Source organism: Lutra lutra, chromosome 10 (genome assembly GCF_902655055.1).
Source record: "Lutra lutra chromosome 10, mLutLut1.2, whole genome shotgun sequence".
Classification (NCBI taxonomy): domain Eukaryota; kingdom Metazoa; phylum Chordata; class Mammalia; order Carnivora; family Mustelidae; genus Lutra; species Lutra lutra.
Genome location: NC_062287.1, coordinates 58,076,468 through 58,095,120, shown reverse-complemented (window position 1 = coordinate 58,095,120; position 18,653 = coordinate 58,076,468). Strand labels below are relative to the sequence as shown.

The window sequence follows — 18,653 nt, the reverse complement described above, 5'->3', positions numbered from 1 at the left end:
CAAAAGCAGGAGAAGATGGATGTCTCCGCTCAATCAATGAGAAGAAGTGTAGAGTCTGATCCGAGGCTGGATCTCATGGCCCTGAGACCATGACCGGAGCTGTAACCAAGAGTCAGATGCAGTTCAAATCTGTGTGGTTCAAGGGTCAAATGTATTTTGAAGATATTTACATCAGGGGCGCCTGGGTGGCTCAGTGGGTTAAAGCCTCTGCCTTCGGCTCAGGTCATGATCCCAGGGTCCTGGGATGGAGCCCCACATCGGGCTCTCTTCTCGGCAGGGAGCCTGCTTCCCTCCCTCTCTCTCTGCCTGCCTCTCTGCCTATTTGTGATCTCTGTCAAAAAAAAGCCATCATTTCTTCAGCTCTTTTCCTACTGTCTATAGTTATTATCTTTGATACCATTTGTCAGGAGAAAGAGAACACTAAAGAAACTGAGTATAATAAGAACTGTGACCCCCCCAAAAAAAAGAATTATGACAAGAAAGTATGAGGATTAATGACAGGTATCCAAAGCCTTTGATAGTCCCTTGAAGACAGGTTGGCCATGTCACTGCAAAATAAGGTTCATGCTTATTGAACCATTAGGATGTCATCATTCTTAATACATATGTCTAAGTTAATGATACATGATCACATCTGTTGAAACACACTTGTAGCTGGTGACTGTTTTATCAAATTCTTCCTTTCAGAATTCCTCTGAGGCTGACAGGTATGCCTGTTCCCCTCTTCCTGCATACCTGGAGGGCTCGGGCTGTGTGGTAAAGGAGGAAGAAAACTCACAGAGACCACTTCAAGATGTCTGCTTTCACCTTCTAAAACTCTACAGTGACAGGTAAGTCAGAGCCATGCATGGTAGGGCTTAATTAGCCCTAGGGAGTCCTTTCCTGAGTTTTTTCCCTTAAATGTGAAACCAACTTGCCATAAATTTGTATAAATTAACAAATTATAATTTATAATGGTTAAATGCAGAGAACTTTGGAACTAGGGGTAGAGATCTAAAAAGTGTTTAACTTTAAGAAGATAAAATTTACAAATACTGAAGTGTGCATTTTAATACAATGTAACTCATAATTAACATAGCATTACATTACCCCCCAAAAGTTCCCTCATGCCCCTTTTGCTATCAGTCCCCACCCCCAGACAAGTAACTAACTGACTTTTTGTTACTATAGATTAATTTCGCTCTTCTAGAATTTTACATAATTGGGATCATTCTGTTAAATTTTGTGTCTGGCTGCTTTCATTCACATAATGGTTTTGAGACTTACCCATGTTAATATGTGTATTAGAAGGTTTTTTTAATTGAATAATTTATTCATTTATTGATGGATAGTTTTTCTTGATTTTGGCTGTGATGAATAAAATGCCATGAATATTTTGGATATAAATATATCCAAAAGTGCTTATATCATTTTGCATTCCCACCTAGATCTCTAGGTGTTCCATATTCTCTTCAAAATTTTGTATTGTCAGCTTTTTAAATTTTGCCATTTTAGTGGGCATATAATAGCATCTCATTGTGTGTGTGTGGTGGTGGTGTGGTTTTTTTATCCTAAATATCCTAAATAAACAGTGGTTTATTTATCCTACAGCAGTGTATGAACACATGCCATTATTATAATCAGTAAATTTAAACTATCTTTTTTTTTTTTTTTAAGATTTTATTTATTTATTTGTCAGAGAGAGCGAGGGAGAGAGAGCGAGCACAGGCAGACAGAATGGCAGGCAGAGGCAGAGGGAGAAGCAGGTTCCCCGACGAGCAAGGAGCCCGATGCGGGACTCGATCCCAGGACGCTGGGATCATGACCTGAGCCGAAGGCAGCTGCTTAACCAACTGAGCCACCCAGGCGTCCCAGTAAATTTAAACTATCTTATTGGAACTATTGGACATATCAGAAACAATAAGGAATTTTTTCCAGTCATAACTAATCACTCCTATCTCATTTCCGTTCCTTAAATATTTTAAAGTATTAAGTATGTAACTGTGGTAGAGGATGATACAGTTTTTATTTGTTTTTAAGATTTTCTTTATTAGAGAGCATGAACCAGTGGGGTGGAGGGGCAGAGGAAAAGGGACAAGCATATTCCCTGCTGAGTAGGGAGCTGGATATGGGCCTCAGTCTCAATCGAGTGAACCATCCAGGTGCCCCTAGATAATAATAGTTTTATATTGTGGTAAAATATAAATAACTAAAGTAGTGCTTTAATTTGCATTTCCCTAATGACTAATGATGTTGAGCATTTTTTCATGTGCTTATTTACCATTGTCTCTATATCTCCTTTGCAAAAGTGTTCACATTTTTTTGCCCATTTTTTAATAGAGTTGTCTTGTTGTGTTATAATATTTCTTTATATATTCTGGATATTAGTCCTTTATTTAAATGTGTTTTTGCAGTTATCCTAATGTAAGGGCTTGGTTTTTATTTATTTATTTATTTATTTATTTATTTATTTATTTTTAAAGATTTTTTTTATTCATTTATTTGAGAGAGAGAGATCACAAACAGGCAGAGAGGCAGGCAGAGAGAGAGGAGGAAGCAGGCTCCCTGCTGAGCAGAGAGCCCGATGCGGGGCTCGATCCCAGGACCCTGAGATCATGACCTGAGCCGAAGGCAGCAGCTTAACCCACTGAGCCACCCAGGCGCCCCAGGGCTTGTTTTTTAAATTTTCTTTACTAAGGAAATGAGTGGTTTTACATTTTAAGTTCAGTTGATGTTTTTAAACTATAAAATCAATTTCTTAACTAGTCTGTTGAGATTTTTCTATTTATTCTTGAATCTCTTTTTTTTAATCCTTTTTTTTTAAAGATTTTATTTATTTGACAGACAAAGATCACAAGTAGGCAGAGAGGCAGGCAGAGAGAGAGGAGGAAGCAGGCTCCCCGCTGAGCAGAGAGCCTGATGCGGGGCTCGATCCCAGAACCCTGGGATCATGACCTGAGCCGAAGGCAGAGGCATTAACCTACTGAGCCACCCAGGCGCCACTTTTTAATCCTTTTTTTAAACTATCTATCTATCTATCTATCTATTTATTTATTTATTTATTTATTTATTTATTTATTTTAAAGATTTTATTCATTTATTTGACAGACAGAGATCACACAAGTAGGTAGAGAGGCAGGCAGAGAGAGAGAGAGAGAGGAAAGCAGGCTCCCCACTGAGCAGAGAGCCCGATGCGGGACTCGATCCCAGGACCCTGAGATCATGACCTGAGCCGAAGGCAGCGGCTTAACCCACTGAGCCACCCAGGCGCCCTAATCCTTTTTTTTTTTTAAGATTTTTTTAATTTATTAGAGATCACAAGTAGGCAGAGAGGCAGGCAGAGAGAGAGAGGAGGAAGCAGGCTCCCTGCCAAGCAGAGAGCCCAATGCGGGGCTCTATCCCAGGATCCTAGGATCATGACCTGAACCGAAGGCAAAGGCTTTAACCCACTGAGCCACCCAGCTGCCCCTATTCTTGAATCACTTTCAATCATTTGCTTCTTCTAAGGAATTTGTTTCCCTAAGTTACCCCAAATTTATTGGCATAAAGTTATTCATAACATTTTCTTTATTATCCTTTTTTTTCTTATTATCCTTTTTAAATGTCTGTATGATCTGTAACTATGTCTCTCTCCTTCTTGATATTGGTAATATGTGTCCTTTTTTTTTTCTTTATTGGTCTACCCTCAGCTCGCTTTTGGTTTTATTGTTTATCTCTATTATTTGTCTAGTTCAAAATGGATCAGAAACCTAAATTCCAAACTTAACCCAGAAAACAAACAGAAGAAATCAAACCAGAAGATCTTTGCAACTGTGAGTTAGGCAGAGATGTTTTGACACCAAATAAATAATCTATACAAGAAAAAATCGGTGAACTGGACTTCAAAAAAATGAAAAACTGTTAGGAGAATGAAAAGACAAGCCACAGACTGGGGGAAGATAATTGCAATTCATACATCTGATAAAGATCTTGTATCCAGAACATATAAAGAACTCCTTTAGAAAAAATTTTTTTATTTAAGAGAAAGGGCATGCAAGTGGGTGGGTGGGAGAGGAACAAGCGGACTCTGTGCTAAGTGTGGAGCTTGATGTGGGGCTTGATCTCTCAACCCTGAGATCATGACCTAAGCTGAAATCAGGAGTTGGTTGCTTAAGTGACTGAGCCACCCAGGTGTGCCCAGAACATTTAAAGAACTCTTAAAACTCAATAATAATAACCCAAATTTCGAAATGGGCAAAATATTTAAACATTTGCTTTACTAAAGAAGACCTAGATGTCAAGCACATGAAAAAGTGTCCAGCATCAGGCACCTGGGTGGCTCAGATGGTTAAGCGACTGCCTTTGGCTCGTGTCGTGATCCTGGAGTCCTGGGATCAAGTCCCACGTCAGGCTCCCTACTCAGCAGGGAGTCTGCTTCTTCTGCTGACCTCTCCCCTCTCGTGCTCTCTCTCTCTCATTCTCTCTCTCTCCCCCAAACAAATAAAATCTTTAAAAAAAAAAAAAAACCATTAAAAAAATAAAAGAAAAAGTGTCCAGCATCAATAGACAACAGGGAAACGCAAATTGAAACCATCATGAGATACCACTGTCCACCTATTAGAAGGGCTAGAAATTAAAAAGACCAAGGGCCCCTGGGTGACTCAGTCAGCTAAGCCTCCAACTCTTGATCTCAGCTCAGGTCTTATCTGAGGGTCATGAGTGCAAGCTCTTCCCAGCATGGAACATACTTTAAAAAAAAAAGAAAAATGTCTTGTACCAAGTGGTGTCATAGATGTGGAACAACTTGAATTCTCATACACTGCTGGTGAAAAATATAAAATGGTATTGGCACTTTGGTAAACAGTTTGACAGAATAGAAAGTAAAGCAAGTTAGACATACTGCATGCATATGATCTAGTCATGCCACTCCTAGGTGTTTGCCCAAAAGAATGAAGACTTATATCTGTATACAGGTGTTTGTAACACCTCTGTTTGTAATGGCCCAAAATTGGAAACAAGCCAAATTTTTATCAAAAGGTGAATAGATAAACAAATTGTGGTATATTTATGTAATGGAATACTACTCAGTAAAAAGAGGGAATGGACTGTTGATACACATGATAACATAGTGAATCACAAGATAATTTTACCTGGTTTTGAAAGGACTGAGATTAAAAAAAAAAAGTACCCAGAAACTATACTGTATGATTCCAATCTACCTAAAATTCTGGAAAATACAAACTGATTAATCACAGAAAGCAGATCATTGTTTGCCTGGGAAGGGTGGGTGTAAAGAGGGGCAGGAAGAGGGATTATAGTGGGGCATAAGGAAGCTTTTGGAGGTTTGTTTGTTGTCTTGACCTTGGTGGTAATTTTACAGGTGTGTACATATATTAAAACTTAATGAAAACTGTACACTCATGTTTACTGTATGTTTACTGTATGTCAGCTTATTTAATGTGAAAAAAAGAAGAAAAAGAAAGGAATATCTCAAGGTGCCAGTAATAGAGAAACTGGAGCCAGAGGAGATAGTAAACCTTGTTTTCATGAAAGGTAGAATTGGTATGACTAAATCCTTATATAAAATCCACACTCTGCTATGGTGAGTGCTGTGAAGTGTAAACCTGGCAATTCACAGACCTGTACCTCTGGGGCTAATAATACATTATATGTTAATAAAAAAATTAAAAATGGAAAAAAATCCACAGTCTGTCCCATACAAATAGTCTAGAACTGCATTGTCCACCATAATAGCTCCTATTCACATATGGCTATTTTAATTTAAGTAAACTTTTAATTTAGTTACTCATTCACAGTAGGCCCCATTTCACATGTCTAGTAGCTGCATGTGGCCGGCTGTTGGCTGTCATTGGTCAGAACAGGTTATAGAACATTTCCATCATCCCACAAAGTTCAGTTTGACAACACTGGTCAAGAAAACTTCTGTTCTTTACTTGGGGAAGTATTAGGAAGTTATAAAGTATCTGGGATCTTAGGTCAAAAGGTAAAGTTATTGGATGGTAATCTAAGCCATAAAACATACAGGTGTGAGATCTTACTTTATATTAATCTTACGATGTGGAAATTGCACGCTAAGAACTTTACATATAAACTGGTCCAGGACCATTAAAATCTTTGGGATCCCAGCAACAGAAAGAGAAGTCTGTATAGGGACTCTTTAAAAACTCAGGGCACCTGAATTTCCTTATATAAAGTATAATGCCCATGTAAACAAAATCAGAGGTAGAAATTATAAGCCGTAGAAGGAAGTAACCGTCATGAAGACTAGTTAGCTGTTCAGATAAACAGGATAATTAGCACTCCAACAACTTCATATAATAGAACAGTCTGAAAAATCCTAATATAATTATATGTTTTAAGTGGTTTATCGGGGTGCTTAGGTGGTTCATTCGGTTAACCATCTGAACTTCAGCTCAGGTCATAATCTCAGGATTCTGGAATTGAGGCCATGCTCAGTGGGAGGTCTACTTCTCCCTCCCCATCTCCCCCTCCCCCTATCCCCCTCCCCCACTGATGCACTTTCATGTGCTCCCTCTCAAATAAAAAAAAATTTTTTTAAATAAATGTTAGGGGCGCCTGGGTGGCTCAGTGGGTTAGGCCGCTGCCTTCGGCTCAGGTCATGATCTCAGGGTCCTGGGATCGAGTCCCGCATCGGGCTCTCTGCTCGGCAGGGAGCCTGCTTCCCTCTCTCTCTCTCTCTCTGCCTGCCTCTCTGTCTACCTGTGATCTCTCTCTGTCAAATAAATAAATAAAATCTTTAAAAAAAATAAAAAATAAATGAAGGAATGAAGACTAAGAGTTGTGAAGACTCCATGTACCAGGATGGTAAATATTTAAGTCAGACAAATTGACCAGCATACCTGTCAGATCACACAACCACAGAAGAGGAGGTGCCTTCATTTTTAGAAGGCTCTGTCATCTGGCTGAACCTAGAAGTAGACTGATAGAGCACAGTCTCAGAGGGAGACCATGTGGTCTATAATGCTTCTGTTCTCAGGTGCCTGCCTCTGTTCTAAACCATAGCCAGAACAGTTGACCTATCCAGTACAGATGGTCTGCTGCCTTGATATGATAACTCAGTACATTTTCCTTTGTAGACATTATGATCTCAACCAGCTGCTGGAGCCCCGAAGCATAACAGCCGATCCTTTGGACTATCGCCTAAGCTGGCACTTGTGGGAGGTGCTGCGGGCTCTTAACTATACTCATCTCTCAGAACAGTGTGAGGGTGTGCTACAGACGAGTTATGCTGGCCAACTGGAAAGTGAGGGGCTCTGGGAGTGGGCCATCTTTGTCCTCCTGCACATTGAGAACTCAAGGTGAGTAAGAAGCTCTGAACCCACTATATATTTAGTGCTACAGGGCAGTGCCAACGGTATCGGCCTCCTAGGGTTTAATTCAGTAAGTAAGCATCTAGAATGTTTTTTGGGTCCAGCCTTGTGATAAACTTTAAGAGTTCAGCCCACAACGATCTCTATATTCACGTGAACAAGTTGGAAGTGAGACTGCCTTGAGTTAAGTGCCAAATTACGCTGTCTATCATAAGACCTCTCAGTAGTCTGAGAAGTGAGAAGAGATCTCCATGCACTCTGGCGATCAGGGAAAACCCTAGCCAGGAACAGAAAAAAATGAACAGGAAAAGGAAGGATATGTCCACATGAAGCTACCCCGTTAACTTAGACACAGATTCACTTGAATGTGGTGTGTTTAGGAATTATGCAGAAACAGTTTGCTGAGTTGCCTCAGCAGCTCTGTGGAATGATGTAATGAGTTGGCAGAGAGGGCGCCTGCTTTTTCTGTCTGCTGACTTTCTCCCTCTAGCCTTCCCTTGCCATCCACCCACATCTGCCCCTCAAGTTTGATAGTATTGTATTTACCAGTATATTCTTGCTTAGATGTCTAATGTTTTTGTTCTTTATCTTAAAAGAAGCTTTTCTCCATGGTGTGAATGAGATAAAAGTTGGAGATATTTTCTTTTTTGTTAATGGTAGTAGCATGGTATTACACTAATGACAAAAGCATTTATATAGTACTTCTACACATATTATACTCTGTTGTAAATGCTTTACAACTCAATTGTAAGTAATCAACTCAATTAATGCTAATAATGAACGTATAAGCACTCTTAAAATATCTGTTTAATAGATGTGCAACCTAAGGCACAGAGAGACTTAAGTAGGGTATTTTGCTCAAGGTCACATAGTAAATGGCAGAGTCTTCCAACTCAACACCCTCAGAATCTGTGCTCTTAATCATTATGTTGCACTCTCTGTCATGTTACATAGTGTGGAAAGGAGTTCAGTTTTGTAGTCAGACCTCCCTCAGTTCTAGATCCATCATGTACTCACTTTGACTTGGAGTAAAGCTTACTCACTTTTGATTTTTAGTTAAAGATTCTCTCTCTCTCTCTCTCTTTTTTTCTTTAAAGATCTGTGTTTTATTTATTTATTTCTTTTTAAGATTTTATTTATTTGACAGCGAGAGAGGGAACACAAGCAGGGGGAGCGGGAGAGGGGAGAAGCAGGCTCCCCGCTGAGCAGGGAGCCCGATGCAGGGCTCGATCCCAGGATCCTGGGATCATGACCTGAACCAAAGGTGGCCACTTGACGACTGAGCCACCCAGGCGCCCCAAAGATACTCCTTTTTATCTTTAAAATCATAATATTAATCCCTACCTAGTCAAAGGTGGTTATGGGATTAAAGGAGGGGAGGGAGGGGTGCCTGGCTGGCTCAGTTGGTGGAGTGTGTGACTTGATTTTGGGGTTGTGAGTTCAAGCCCCACATTGGGCATTGAGATTAATTAATAAAAAAAAATTTTAAGGGGTTCATGGGTGTCTTGGTGGGTTAAGCATCTGACTCTTGGTTTCAGCTCAGGTCATGATCACAGGATTGTAAGATCAAGGCCCATGTGGGGCTCTGTGCTCAGCACAGTCTGCTTGAGATTCTCTCCCTCTCCCTCCCCTCCCCGGCCCCTCTCTCAGATTTCTCTTTCTCTCTAAAATAAATAAATAAATAAAATCTTTTTTTTTTTTTTTTTTAAGTTATTTTGTTATTTTTTTTTTTTTTTCAAAGGGAGTAAAAGTATAAAGCATCTAGCACAGCCTTCCCTTTAAGGAATTTCTCCTCTTCTCCTTTATGAGGAAGCAAAATTACTTCATACTTTCCTTTATTTAAACGAATTCATGGGGAATTTCACATGGTAAAATAAGATAACTGGTGATTTAAGAGTAGGCTCTAGGAAAGCAAATCCTATTTCCTGATAAAGGATTTTTTTAAATGAATTTTTAAATTTATTTTGTTTATTTATTTATGTCAACTCTACACTTCAGCATGGGGCTGGAACTCAGGACCCTGAGATGAAGAGTCGCATGCTCTTAATGACCCAGCCAGGCACCCCCGTTAAAGAATTTTAGAAATGAAGCAGTTGAGATTGGGGTTGTCCATGAAAGCCTTGAAAAGGCCCTTAAAAAGGTGTTCAGAAAAGATTCTAAAATGAGGAGACCAGCTTTGATTTGATATTTAAATCTGGACCTTTGTAGGGGGCGCCTAGGTGGCTCAGTCAGTTAAACATCTGTCTTCAGCTCAGGTCATGATCCCAAGGTCCTGGGATGGAGCCCCGTGTCAGGCTCCCTGCTCCTCCCTCTCTTCTTTGCTAATTTCCCTGCTTGTGTTCTCTTGCGAGCACACTCATTCTTGATCTCTCAAATAAATAAATAAAATCTTTAAAAACAAAACAAAACAACAAAAAAAAACAAATCTGGTTCTTTGTGGCACCTGGGTGGCTAAGTTTCCTGAGCATCTGACTCTTGATTTCAGCTCATGTCATGATCTCAGGGTAGTGAGGTTGAACCCTGTATTGCACGCCACGCTGCTTGAGATTCTCTCTCCCTCCCTCTGCCCATTCCCTCCTCCCTCCCCTCCCAGCTTTCTTTCACTCTCTCTGTCTGAAATATATAACATCTTTTAAAAGAAAAAAATAAAAAATAAACAAATAAATGGCTGGTCCATTGATCCAGATAGAAAAGGAAACATTCGATGGGTCCTGGGTGGCCCAGTCTTTAAGAGTCCACCTTTGGCTCAGGTCATGATCCTGGGGTCCTCAGATCAAGCCCCGCATCAGGCTCCCTGCTCAGTGGGAAACCTTCTCCCTCTTCTCTCCTGCATGTGTTCCCTCTCTCACTGTGTCTCTCTTTGTCAAATAAATAAAATCTTTTTTTTTTTTAAGATTTTATTTATTTGTCAGAGCGAGAAAGGGAACACAAGCGGGAGAAGTGGGAGAGGGAGAAGCAGGCTTCCTGCTGAGAACCCTGGGATCTCAGAACCCAGAACCCTGGGATCATGACCTGAGCCAAAGGCAGACGCTTAACAACTGAGCCACCCAGGTGCCCCTAAATAAAATCTTCTTAAAAAGAAAAGAAAAGGTCCTCAAGGGGGCCTTGAGACCAAAAAGATTGAGGGTAACCTAAATCTAGAGGCAGAGAGAAGATGAATTATGAAAGCTGACAGTTTCGAAGGGGAAAAAAAGCAAATAGGGACCTGGAAGAGCCCTTCCCTTTAAAAAGTGCTTCATTTACTTGTACTGACCATATGGGAGAAAAGGAAGAGAGGAGGTTGGAAGTGAACTATGAAGAACTAACTACTCTGTGGAAGATAGGATTCTGCTATCCTGGTCCTTGATCTCCTGTTACCAGGAAGAAAATAAAGATAAGAAAGGGAAAGCCTTTTCTTGGCACGGGACAACATTCCCTCGAGTATTAGTTCTCACTATTTTTTCATTGTGAAAATATAACGTGCTTTGATACTTCCATTTCATTAAACAAATAAATGCTGATCTGGCCTTTTTCCTTTTTTTTTTTTTTTTTTTAAGTATACTTTGAAGTGGTCCACTAAATGTTAAGGCCTACAGTTTGAGAGACTACCTCAGGGGTCATTCTGCCCTGTCTGAGGCACCCTTCTCCATCAGTGAGGATAGGATTTATTCAGCATTGTTTTTCTTCCTACAGCATGCGTGAGAAGGCGGTTCGAGAACTGCTTACCCGGCACTGCCAACTATTAGAGACCCCTGAGTCTTGGGCTAAGGAGACTTTCCTGACCCAAAAGCTTTGTGTGCCTGCTGAGTGGATTAATGAGGCCAAAGCAGTGCGAGCACACATGGAATCTGACAAGCACCTGGAGGCCCTCTATTTATTTAAAGCTGGACACTGGAACCGCTGCCACAAATTCATCATCAAGCACTTAGCTTCTGGTGAGTGCTTCAGATTAGGGCCTGTGTCTCCTGGAATCTCCCCAAATTCTTCCAACCTCTGAACCCCATAATTAGTCAGACGGCATTATGCTAAGTGGAATAAGTCAAGAGAAAGACAAAAATGTATGACCTCACTTGTATGTGGAATCTTTTAAAAAATAAAAATGGCTCAGAGATACAGAGAACAGATTGGTGGTTGCCAGAGGTGTGGGGTGGAGGTTGGCAAAATGAGTGAAGGGAGTCAAAAGGTATAAACTTACAGTTACGAAATAAGTCATGAAGGTGAAATATTCATTATACATACATATGTGTATGTATATGTATTTCCCCTTCCTTCCTCTTTTGGATTTCTGCCATGTCCTCCATGTACTTTGAGAACCATATATTTGTGTAGACAGAGTGCTTAATATTTTGTTTCTTCAGATGCCATCATTAATGAGAACTATGACTACCTGAAGGGGTTCTTGGAAGACCTGGCACCTCCAGAGCGCAGCAGCCTAATCCAGGACTGGGAAACATCTGGGCTTGTTTATTTGGACTATATTCGGATCATTGAGATGCTTCACCAGATACAGCAGGTACCTGAATTCCTTAAACTATTGCTTGGTTTTCCTTTTCCCTGGCCCTTAAAGCCACAGAGACCTCAGAATGTCTGAGCAACCTCATTAGCAGAGATGGAACTGTCAGGGCAGGAGGGATATTTTGATGGGGCTGATTTGCTGTAGCCACTATGACACTGTATCAAAATGTAAAAAAACTTCTTTGTTTTGTGCTTATTACCAAATAGTATGTACAGTAGACATTCCTGAGGTTTGTCCACCTATACTCTGCTCCCCTTGTGCAGCCCTTCTTTGAGTGAAAAGCTCAGGGATGAGAGAGATGGTAAGGTCAGAGATTTGGTGAGGGTAATATTTGTCTCACATGTCATTTGTTATGTTTTTAATATTGCAAGTATTAGACTTTTTTTAAGTCTTTATCAAAATGTATTGGCGTCTGTTTCGGTAGTCATAAGATTGGCCTCTGTTGCTTATAGCACAAAGACCAGACTTTCTCTTTTTTTTTAAAGTTCTTTATTTATTTGACAGAGAACAGAGAAATCACAAGTAGGCAGAGAGAGAGGGAGAAGCAGGCTCCCCACCAAGCAGAGAGCCTGATGCGGGGCTCGATCCCAGGACCCTGGGATCATGACCCGAGCCGAAGGCAGAGGCCCAACCCCCAAAGACCAGACTCTTAACCATAGATTTCAAGCCCGCATAGAGGCTTTTACCTGTCACTCATGCCTTCTGCTAGTGTTACCCCACATTCCAGTTGCCAGCCTGCTCTGCTCTCATCACACTAAATTACTCATGGTGTTTCCAACAAAGCTTGTTGTATTTCACTCCTAACATACACACTCATCCTTTAAGATCAAATTGCTATAAGCTCTATTTTGTTCTCCTTTTCCCATAAGAAATGTTAATTGCACTTTCCTTTTTCACTGCCAAAGCACTTGGTACACTTGTTTACCAACTCTATTATAGTTACTTATCCACATCTGTCTCCAAGTTATCATGAGCTCCTTTTGGGGAGATCTACTTTATTTTAAGATTAAAGGCAATAGAGTATAAAGGGTAAGAATCAAGTTCTGAAGCCAAATGGTTCGGTTCAGTTCATGGTTCCCTCACTCACTAACTATGATATGACCTTAAACAAATAACCTTTATTTGGTATAACCTTTATTTGGTATAAAATAAGGTTATTTTATAACCTTATAACCTTTATTTGCTTAATTTATAAGCAAATAAATTAACCTCTCTTTGTCTCCTCTGAAAAGGAAGGGAGGAACACAGACTACCATAGATATCTGACAGAGTTGTCAAAATGATTAAAGTATACTTAAAGTGTTTTAACAGACTACTTTACATGTATTTAGTGATTAGTAATTGTTATCTGTTATCCTTAAAAAAATCCCTACTAACAGAGTGCCTGGCATGTAATATGCATAATTTATTATTTGCTATACTTTTAGGATAAATTAAGAGTATCACCTCTATTATCACTGAAGAAAAGTCTTTTCTAGTTGAACATTAATACATTTATATAACCTAGTTTTTGAGAACTTACTGTGTCCCAAGCACTGGTGGATTTGGGGGACATTAATTAGTGGTATATGTTTTGCCCTTACCAAAGTAATAATTTTGGTGAGGAAGATTTATATATGGGTAAACCAGCAATTACTATACAATGGTAAGTGTAGGGGTTAATCAAAGAGTGTTGTGGCAGCACATAAACGGAGTACCTAACCCAGTCTGAGGCAGTCAATAAGGCTTTCTAGAAGTGGCAACTAAGCTCCTAAGGATGAAAAAGGGTGGGTGGGAACAGAATGCTTCAGCAGAGAGAAGAGCATAAGTCTAGAGATCAGAAATCGTGGTGCTTCCAGGGTTGTTTTTTTCTTTTCTTTTTTTTAAAGATTGATTATTTATTGGGGTGCCTGGATGGCTCAGTGGGTTAAAGCCTCTGCCTTCAGCCCAGGTCACGTTCCCAGGGTCCTGGGATCGAGCCCCGCATTGGGTTCTCTGCTCAGCGGGGAGCCTGCCTCCTCCTGTCTCTCTCTCTGCCTGCCTCTCTGCCTAATTGTGATCTCTCTCTGTCAAATAAATAAATAAAATCTTTAAAAATTTTTTTTAAAAAGATTATTTATTTATTGAGTGAATGAGTGGGGGAGGTGCAGAGGAGAGAGAATCTCCAGCAGACTCCTTGCTGACATGGGGCTCAGTCCCACAACCCTGAGATCATAACCTGAACGGGAATCAGGAGTCAGCCACCCAACCAACTAAGCCACCCAGGCACCCCTCCAGGGAACTTTTAATAAGGTAGTATTGGAGGGTAGAGTGGAGAGGGGAGTTGTGTGGATGTAGTAAAGTCACAGAATCTCTCACCTGGACTGCTGTAGTAGACACCTAATCGGTCTCCCTGCTTCTGCACTTGTTCCTTTACAGTTTATTTCCATGCAACAGCCAGAGTGATCTTTCTGATACATAAGTCATATTGTCTCACTCTCATCTATATCCTTCCAGTGGCCTCTCATTTCACTTAGGATAAAGTGCTCCTTAGCAACTCAGTTAATAAATCTGCATCAATAATTCTTACCTTTTTTGCTGTGGACCTCCTTGACAGTCTGGTGAAGCCCATGGATGGTTGTCTAATGTGCTTTAATGCATAAAATTTAAATTCATAGGATTACAAAAGAAACCAGCTATGTTAAAATATATTGTCAAACTATTAAGAACTTACAGGAGTAAGTGGTTTAACATCTTAAATTTAACAAGCCCAGCAGTGGATCTCCTAACTACTCTAACTTTGGTGAAGTACTGTATTTAAAAATCACTAACAATTGTAATGTAATATGGAAATAGCTGTGATGTCTGTTGATCACAAAGTCTCCGTTATTTCTTGAAATCTGCATTAATAATTAAATGCTAATGTACAGTAAAAAGTCGGTAAAAAGAAATGTTATTTTTCCCGGTCCAAGTTCATAGAGTGTGAATTCTGAGGACATCCAGTTATGATCCTGTGGTGTATAAAACCTCTCCAGTTTTATCTTTTTCTCTTCTCCTCTTTGAACTCTGCGTTTTAGCTACCTAAACTTCCTTTGCATTCCCATCTTGCAGTTTTAGCTGTTCTCTTTGCCTAGAAAGCTTGTCCCTCTATCCTTATTCAGGTCTCCACAAAGATATGACTTTCTTCAGAAAAGCCTTTCCCGATCCCCCAATCTGAAGTAGCCATCCAGTTTTTCTGCCATATCACCTTGCTTAAATGATCTGCACAGCTTGTGATTCTTCAAGGTTTATCTCTACCTGATCATCTCTTTATTTTTCATGAGTTTCCTGAGAGCAAAGACCTCATTGTATTTACTACCCTTAAAGGTCCAGTTAAAGGCTGATTTCTTGTGGACAAAAAAAAAAAAAAAAAACTTGCAAGAGGCTGGGGCACCTGGGTGGCTCAGTCAGTTGAGCATCTGCCTTTGGCTCAGGTCATGATCCCAAGGTCCTGAGTTGAGCCCCATATCAGGCTCCCTGCTCAGTGGGAAGCCTGATTGTCCCTCTCCTGCTACCCCTGCTTGTGCACATCACCACTCCCCCCCCCACCCCGGTCAAATCAATCAATCAATCAATCTTTTTAAAAAGTACTTGTAGAGGCATTAACTGGTAGAATCTGCAAAGCCCTCCCTAAAGTAGATTCAATGAGAAAGATGCTTTGTGTAAGGGTTGGGTGAGCATTTAGAGAAGGAGGAGGTGATAGGATACTTAGCAAGTAAGGTGGTTTAACTGAAGAGTTTCAGAGAGGGGGAGCCAACCAAGAGTCATATGTGAGACAAGCAGGGATAAGATGCTGCTGGAAAGTATTCAGAATGTAAGTAAAGAATAAAAATTCAGGTTTCTGGCTGACTCAGAAGAGCATGTGACTGTTGATCTTGGGATTGTGAGTTCAAGCCCATGTTGGGGGTAGAGATTACTTTAATAAATAAATAAACTTTCAGAAAATTTTAAAAATACAGACTTGATTTTTAGAAACATCACTGTGGCTACCATATGGTAGGGAAAAGGATGTAATAGGGATGACACTGAAGATCATGATCAAGCTCTTAAGATTTTTTCAAGTAAGAAGTAATGGTATCCTGAGCTAGGGCAATGGCTCTGGAAAGGAGAATGGAAGATTATTAGGCTAAAGATTTAGGAATCATCAGCATATTGATCATAATTGGAGCCATAGGTGGGGCGCCTGAGTGGCTCAGTAGGTTAAGCATCCAACTCTTGGTTTCAGCTCAGGTTGTGATCTCAGGGTCATGGGATCAAGTCTCAAGTTGGGGTCCACACTCAGCACGGAGTCTGCTTGGGGTTCTCTGCCTTTCACTCTTCCTATCCCTTCCCCTGTTTGCACATGCACTCTCTTTCTTCCTCTCTCAAATTAATTTAAAATAATAATAATTGGGGCCATGGGAGTAGATAGCAACACAAAAGAGAGGAATACAGTGAGAATAGGGCCTGCATTATTTTAAGAAGGGTTGTGAATGTGGAGTTAGGATACCTAAATTCCAGGCTAGTTTGGGCTCTACTTCTTAGTTGCTCTCTACTCTTAACTAATATAATCTCACCGAGTCCAGATTTATCTCGATTTTTGAGACCATATTAAGGCTTGCTAGTTACGGTGGTTTATTAATGCTGATTTCAAGACTTAACCAGTTCAAGGCTTTGTATACCCTGTTACTTCCTCTTGTGAATTATTGCTGAGGTTGTGTTTTGTCCTCAGTGATCAGGCTGGATAGTGGTGACATGACACTGCCACCCAGCCTCCTGGGTTTTTTCCTGTTGTTTCAGAGTTTTGCATAGTCAGTCTGTGGATGGAATCGGGGTGATGGGAGCTCTTCTTGATCTAACTGGTTTCTCTGCTTCTTTGTAGGTGGATTGCTCAGTTTATGAACTTGAGCAGTTACACACCAAAGTGATCTCTCTGTGCAATCGCATACAGCAGATGCAGTGTTACAATGCCAAGGATCTCCTGGCCCAGTCAGGTAAGCCTCCACGCTCTGCCTGCTTCCTGCCTGCTTGCTTCCTGTCTTCATGATTGCTATACCTCTGCCCCGATGCACACCCTTACCAGCCCTCGTCCTTGATGCCTACTTCATTTTTTTCTCTCCAGACATGGCCAAACGTGCAGCCAACCTGCTGCGGGTGGTATGGAGCCTTCAGCGTGCACCTGAAACAACCTCCGACTCGACACCAGACCCTCAGCGAGTTCCTTTGGGCCTCTTGGCTCCCCACGTTGGCCAGCTCCCCATGCCTGAGGACTATGCCTTGGAGGAACTGCGTGGCCTCACACAGTCCTACCTGCGAGAATTGACTGTTGGGAGCCAGTGAACCCCAGGTTCCTCCCACCACACTCAACATGCTTATTCACACTCACCACACAGAGATCCCCTGCATTGAATTGATTGGCACTATTAGCCAATCTTGGTTGGCTATGGAATCCTTCCTCTTTTCCTGCTGCCCCAAGCAGCAACCACCATTTGTTCAGGGCTTTTGTTAATAACTGAACAAAGCATAAGGGCTTTTAGAACCCAAAAAAGGAACCAAGTCTCTTTTTTACCATCTTTAAGAGCATTCCCCCCCCCCTTTTAAAAAAATGGTCAATAAAATACCTTTCGCAGAATATCCCCCAGAGAACCAGGGAATCCTTTCCACTCTCAGCTGTTCTGGATCTTGTGACCCACCATACCAACCTGCTACCCTACTCCTACCTTAGCCCTTTTGTAATAGGACAAATGTTGATCAAAGATTGTCCTTCCTTAACAGATAAACTATCCACAGAAGGAAGGAAAATTTGTCTCTTAAGTGGGCTGATGAGTTAACACTGTTTTAGAGTCAAAAGAGGGTTGGACTGAGTTAGGAAACAGAACAGAGTCTTTCTGACTCATTTAGGGTAGAAGTGAGTGCCTGCCATGAAGGGATGGATCTTTAAGGCTTGTTTGTTCCTGCCTTGAATGTTGCATGAACATCAGACTTATCCTACTACCATGTGCAGGAACTCTTGGTCACAGACTCCATGTCTCTGGGAAGCTCCAAAACTCAATTTGGTCCCTGGTTTTCAGTCATCTTGCTAGGCTTCCTGTCTAGATTTGCCTGAAGAGTTTGAATAAAACATGGCAGGTTGGGTAGTCCACCCTGTCCTTCCTATTCTAGCCCAAAGCATTTCCTACCCATCATCTATAGTTCCAGAACATAAAACCGTTACTGAGGCAGGCAGGGAGCCGGGCTTTACAGGCAAGAGGAGGGCCTTTGCTACACTGCTGTCAGCTATGGGGAGTCCCAGGTAAAGGCCTGTGACAGCTGGAATTAAGAGCTGTCATAAACAACATGGCCACCTCTGGGTCTTTATGCATGAAGATTATGTAAAGGTTTTTATTAAAAAGTATATATATATATAAATAAATGATCTAGATTATTTTCCTCTTTTTCTGAAGCTACTTTCTTAAAAAAAATAAAATGTTTATAGCATTCCTGCTATTGGCTTTCCCTTTGTGTTTTTTTGAGCCTTCTTATTCCAAGGATCTTTACAGTGGCCTTGGTTGATTTGCAGTCTGAAGGGAGATGGCCCATGGGTTAAAGAAAGAACAATCAAAGGGCAAATTTAGGGTGAGGGGGTTGAGATTATTAGTTAATCCTGACTGCTTATATTTTTTTTTAAGGTTTTATCCACTTATTTGAGAGAGAGAGAGGGGTCGAAGAGGGTGAGCAGCAGAAGGAGAGGGAGAAGCAGACTCCCCACTGAGCAGGGAACCCAATGCAGGGCTCGGTTCCAGAACCCTGGGATCATGACCTGAGCTGAAGGCAGACGCTTTATCAACCAAGCCACCCAGGTGCCCCTGACTGCGTATATTTATATAAATACA

At 41.0% G+C, this 18,653-nt stretch overlaps 1 protein-coding gene across 13 annotated transcripts in view; it reads left to right on the top strand.

Moving 5' to 3' along the window:
- Nucleotides 1–18,267, top strand: part of NUP98 (nucleoporin 98 and 96 precursor) — a 119,854-nt gene extending 101,587 nt beyond the window's left edge. For all 13 annotated transcript variants that reach the window (XM_047690392.1, XM_047690390.1, XM_047690394.1 and 10 more), the window contains 6 exons: nucleotides 688–830; nucleotides 7,077–7,298; nucleotides 10,983–11,224; nucleotides 11,648–11,802; nucleotides 16,664–16,775; nucleotides 16,904–18,267. In XM_047690392.1, the coding sequence (XP_047546348.1) occupies nucleotides 688–830; nucleotides 7,077–7,298; nucleotides 10,983–11,224; nucleotides 11,648–11,802; nucleotides 16,664–16,775; nucleotides 16,904–17,121 (1,092 nt within the window). In that variant the 3' untranslated portion in view covers nucleotides 17,122–18,267. The remainder of the gene's footprint in view (nucleotides 1–687; nucleotides 831–7,076; nucleotides 7,299–10,982; nucleotides 11,225–11,647; nucleotides 11,803–16,663; nucleotides 16,776–16,903) is intronic.
- The last annotated feature ends 386 nt before the right edge of the window (nucleotides 18,268–18,653 follow it).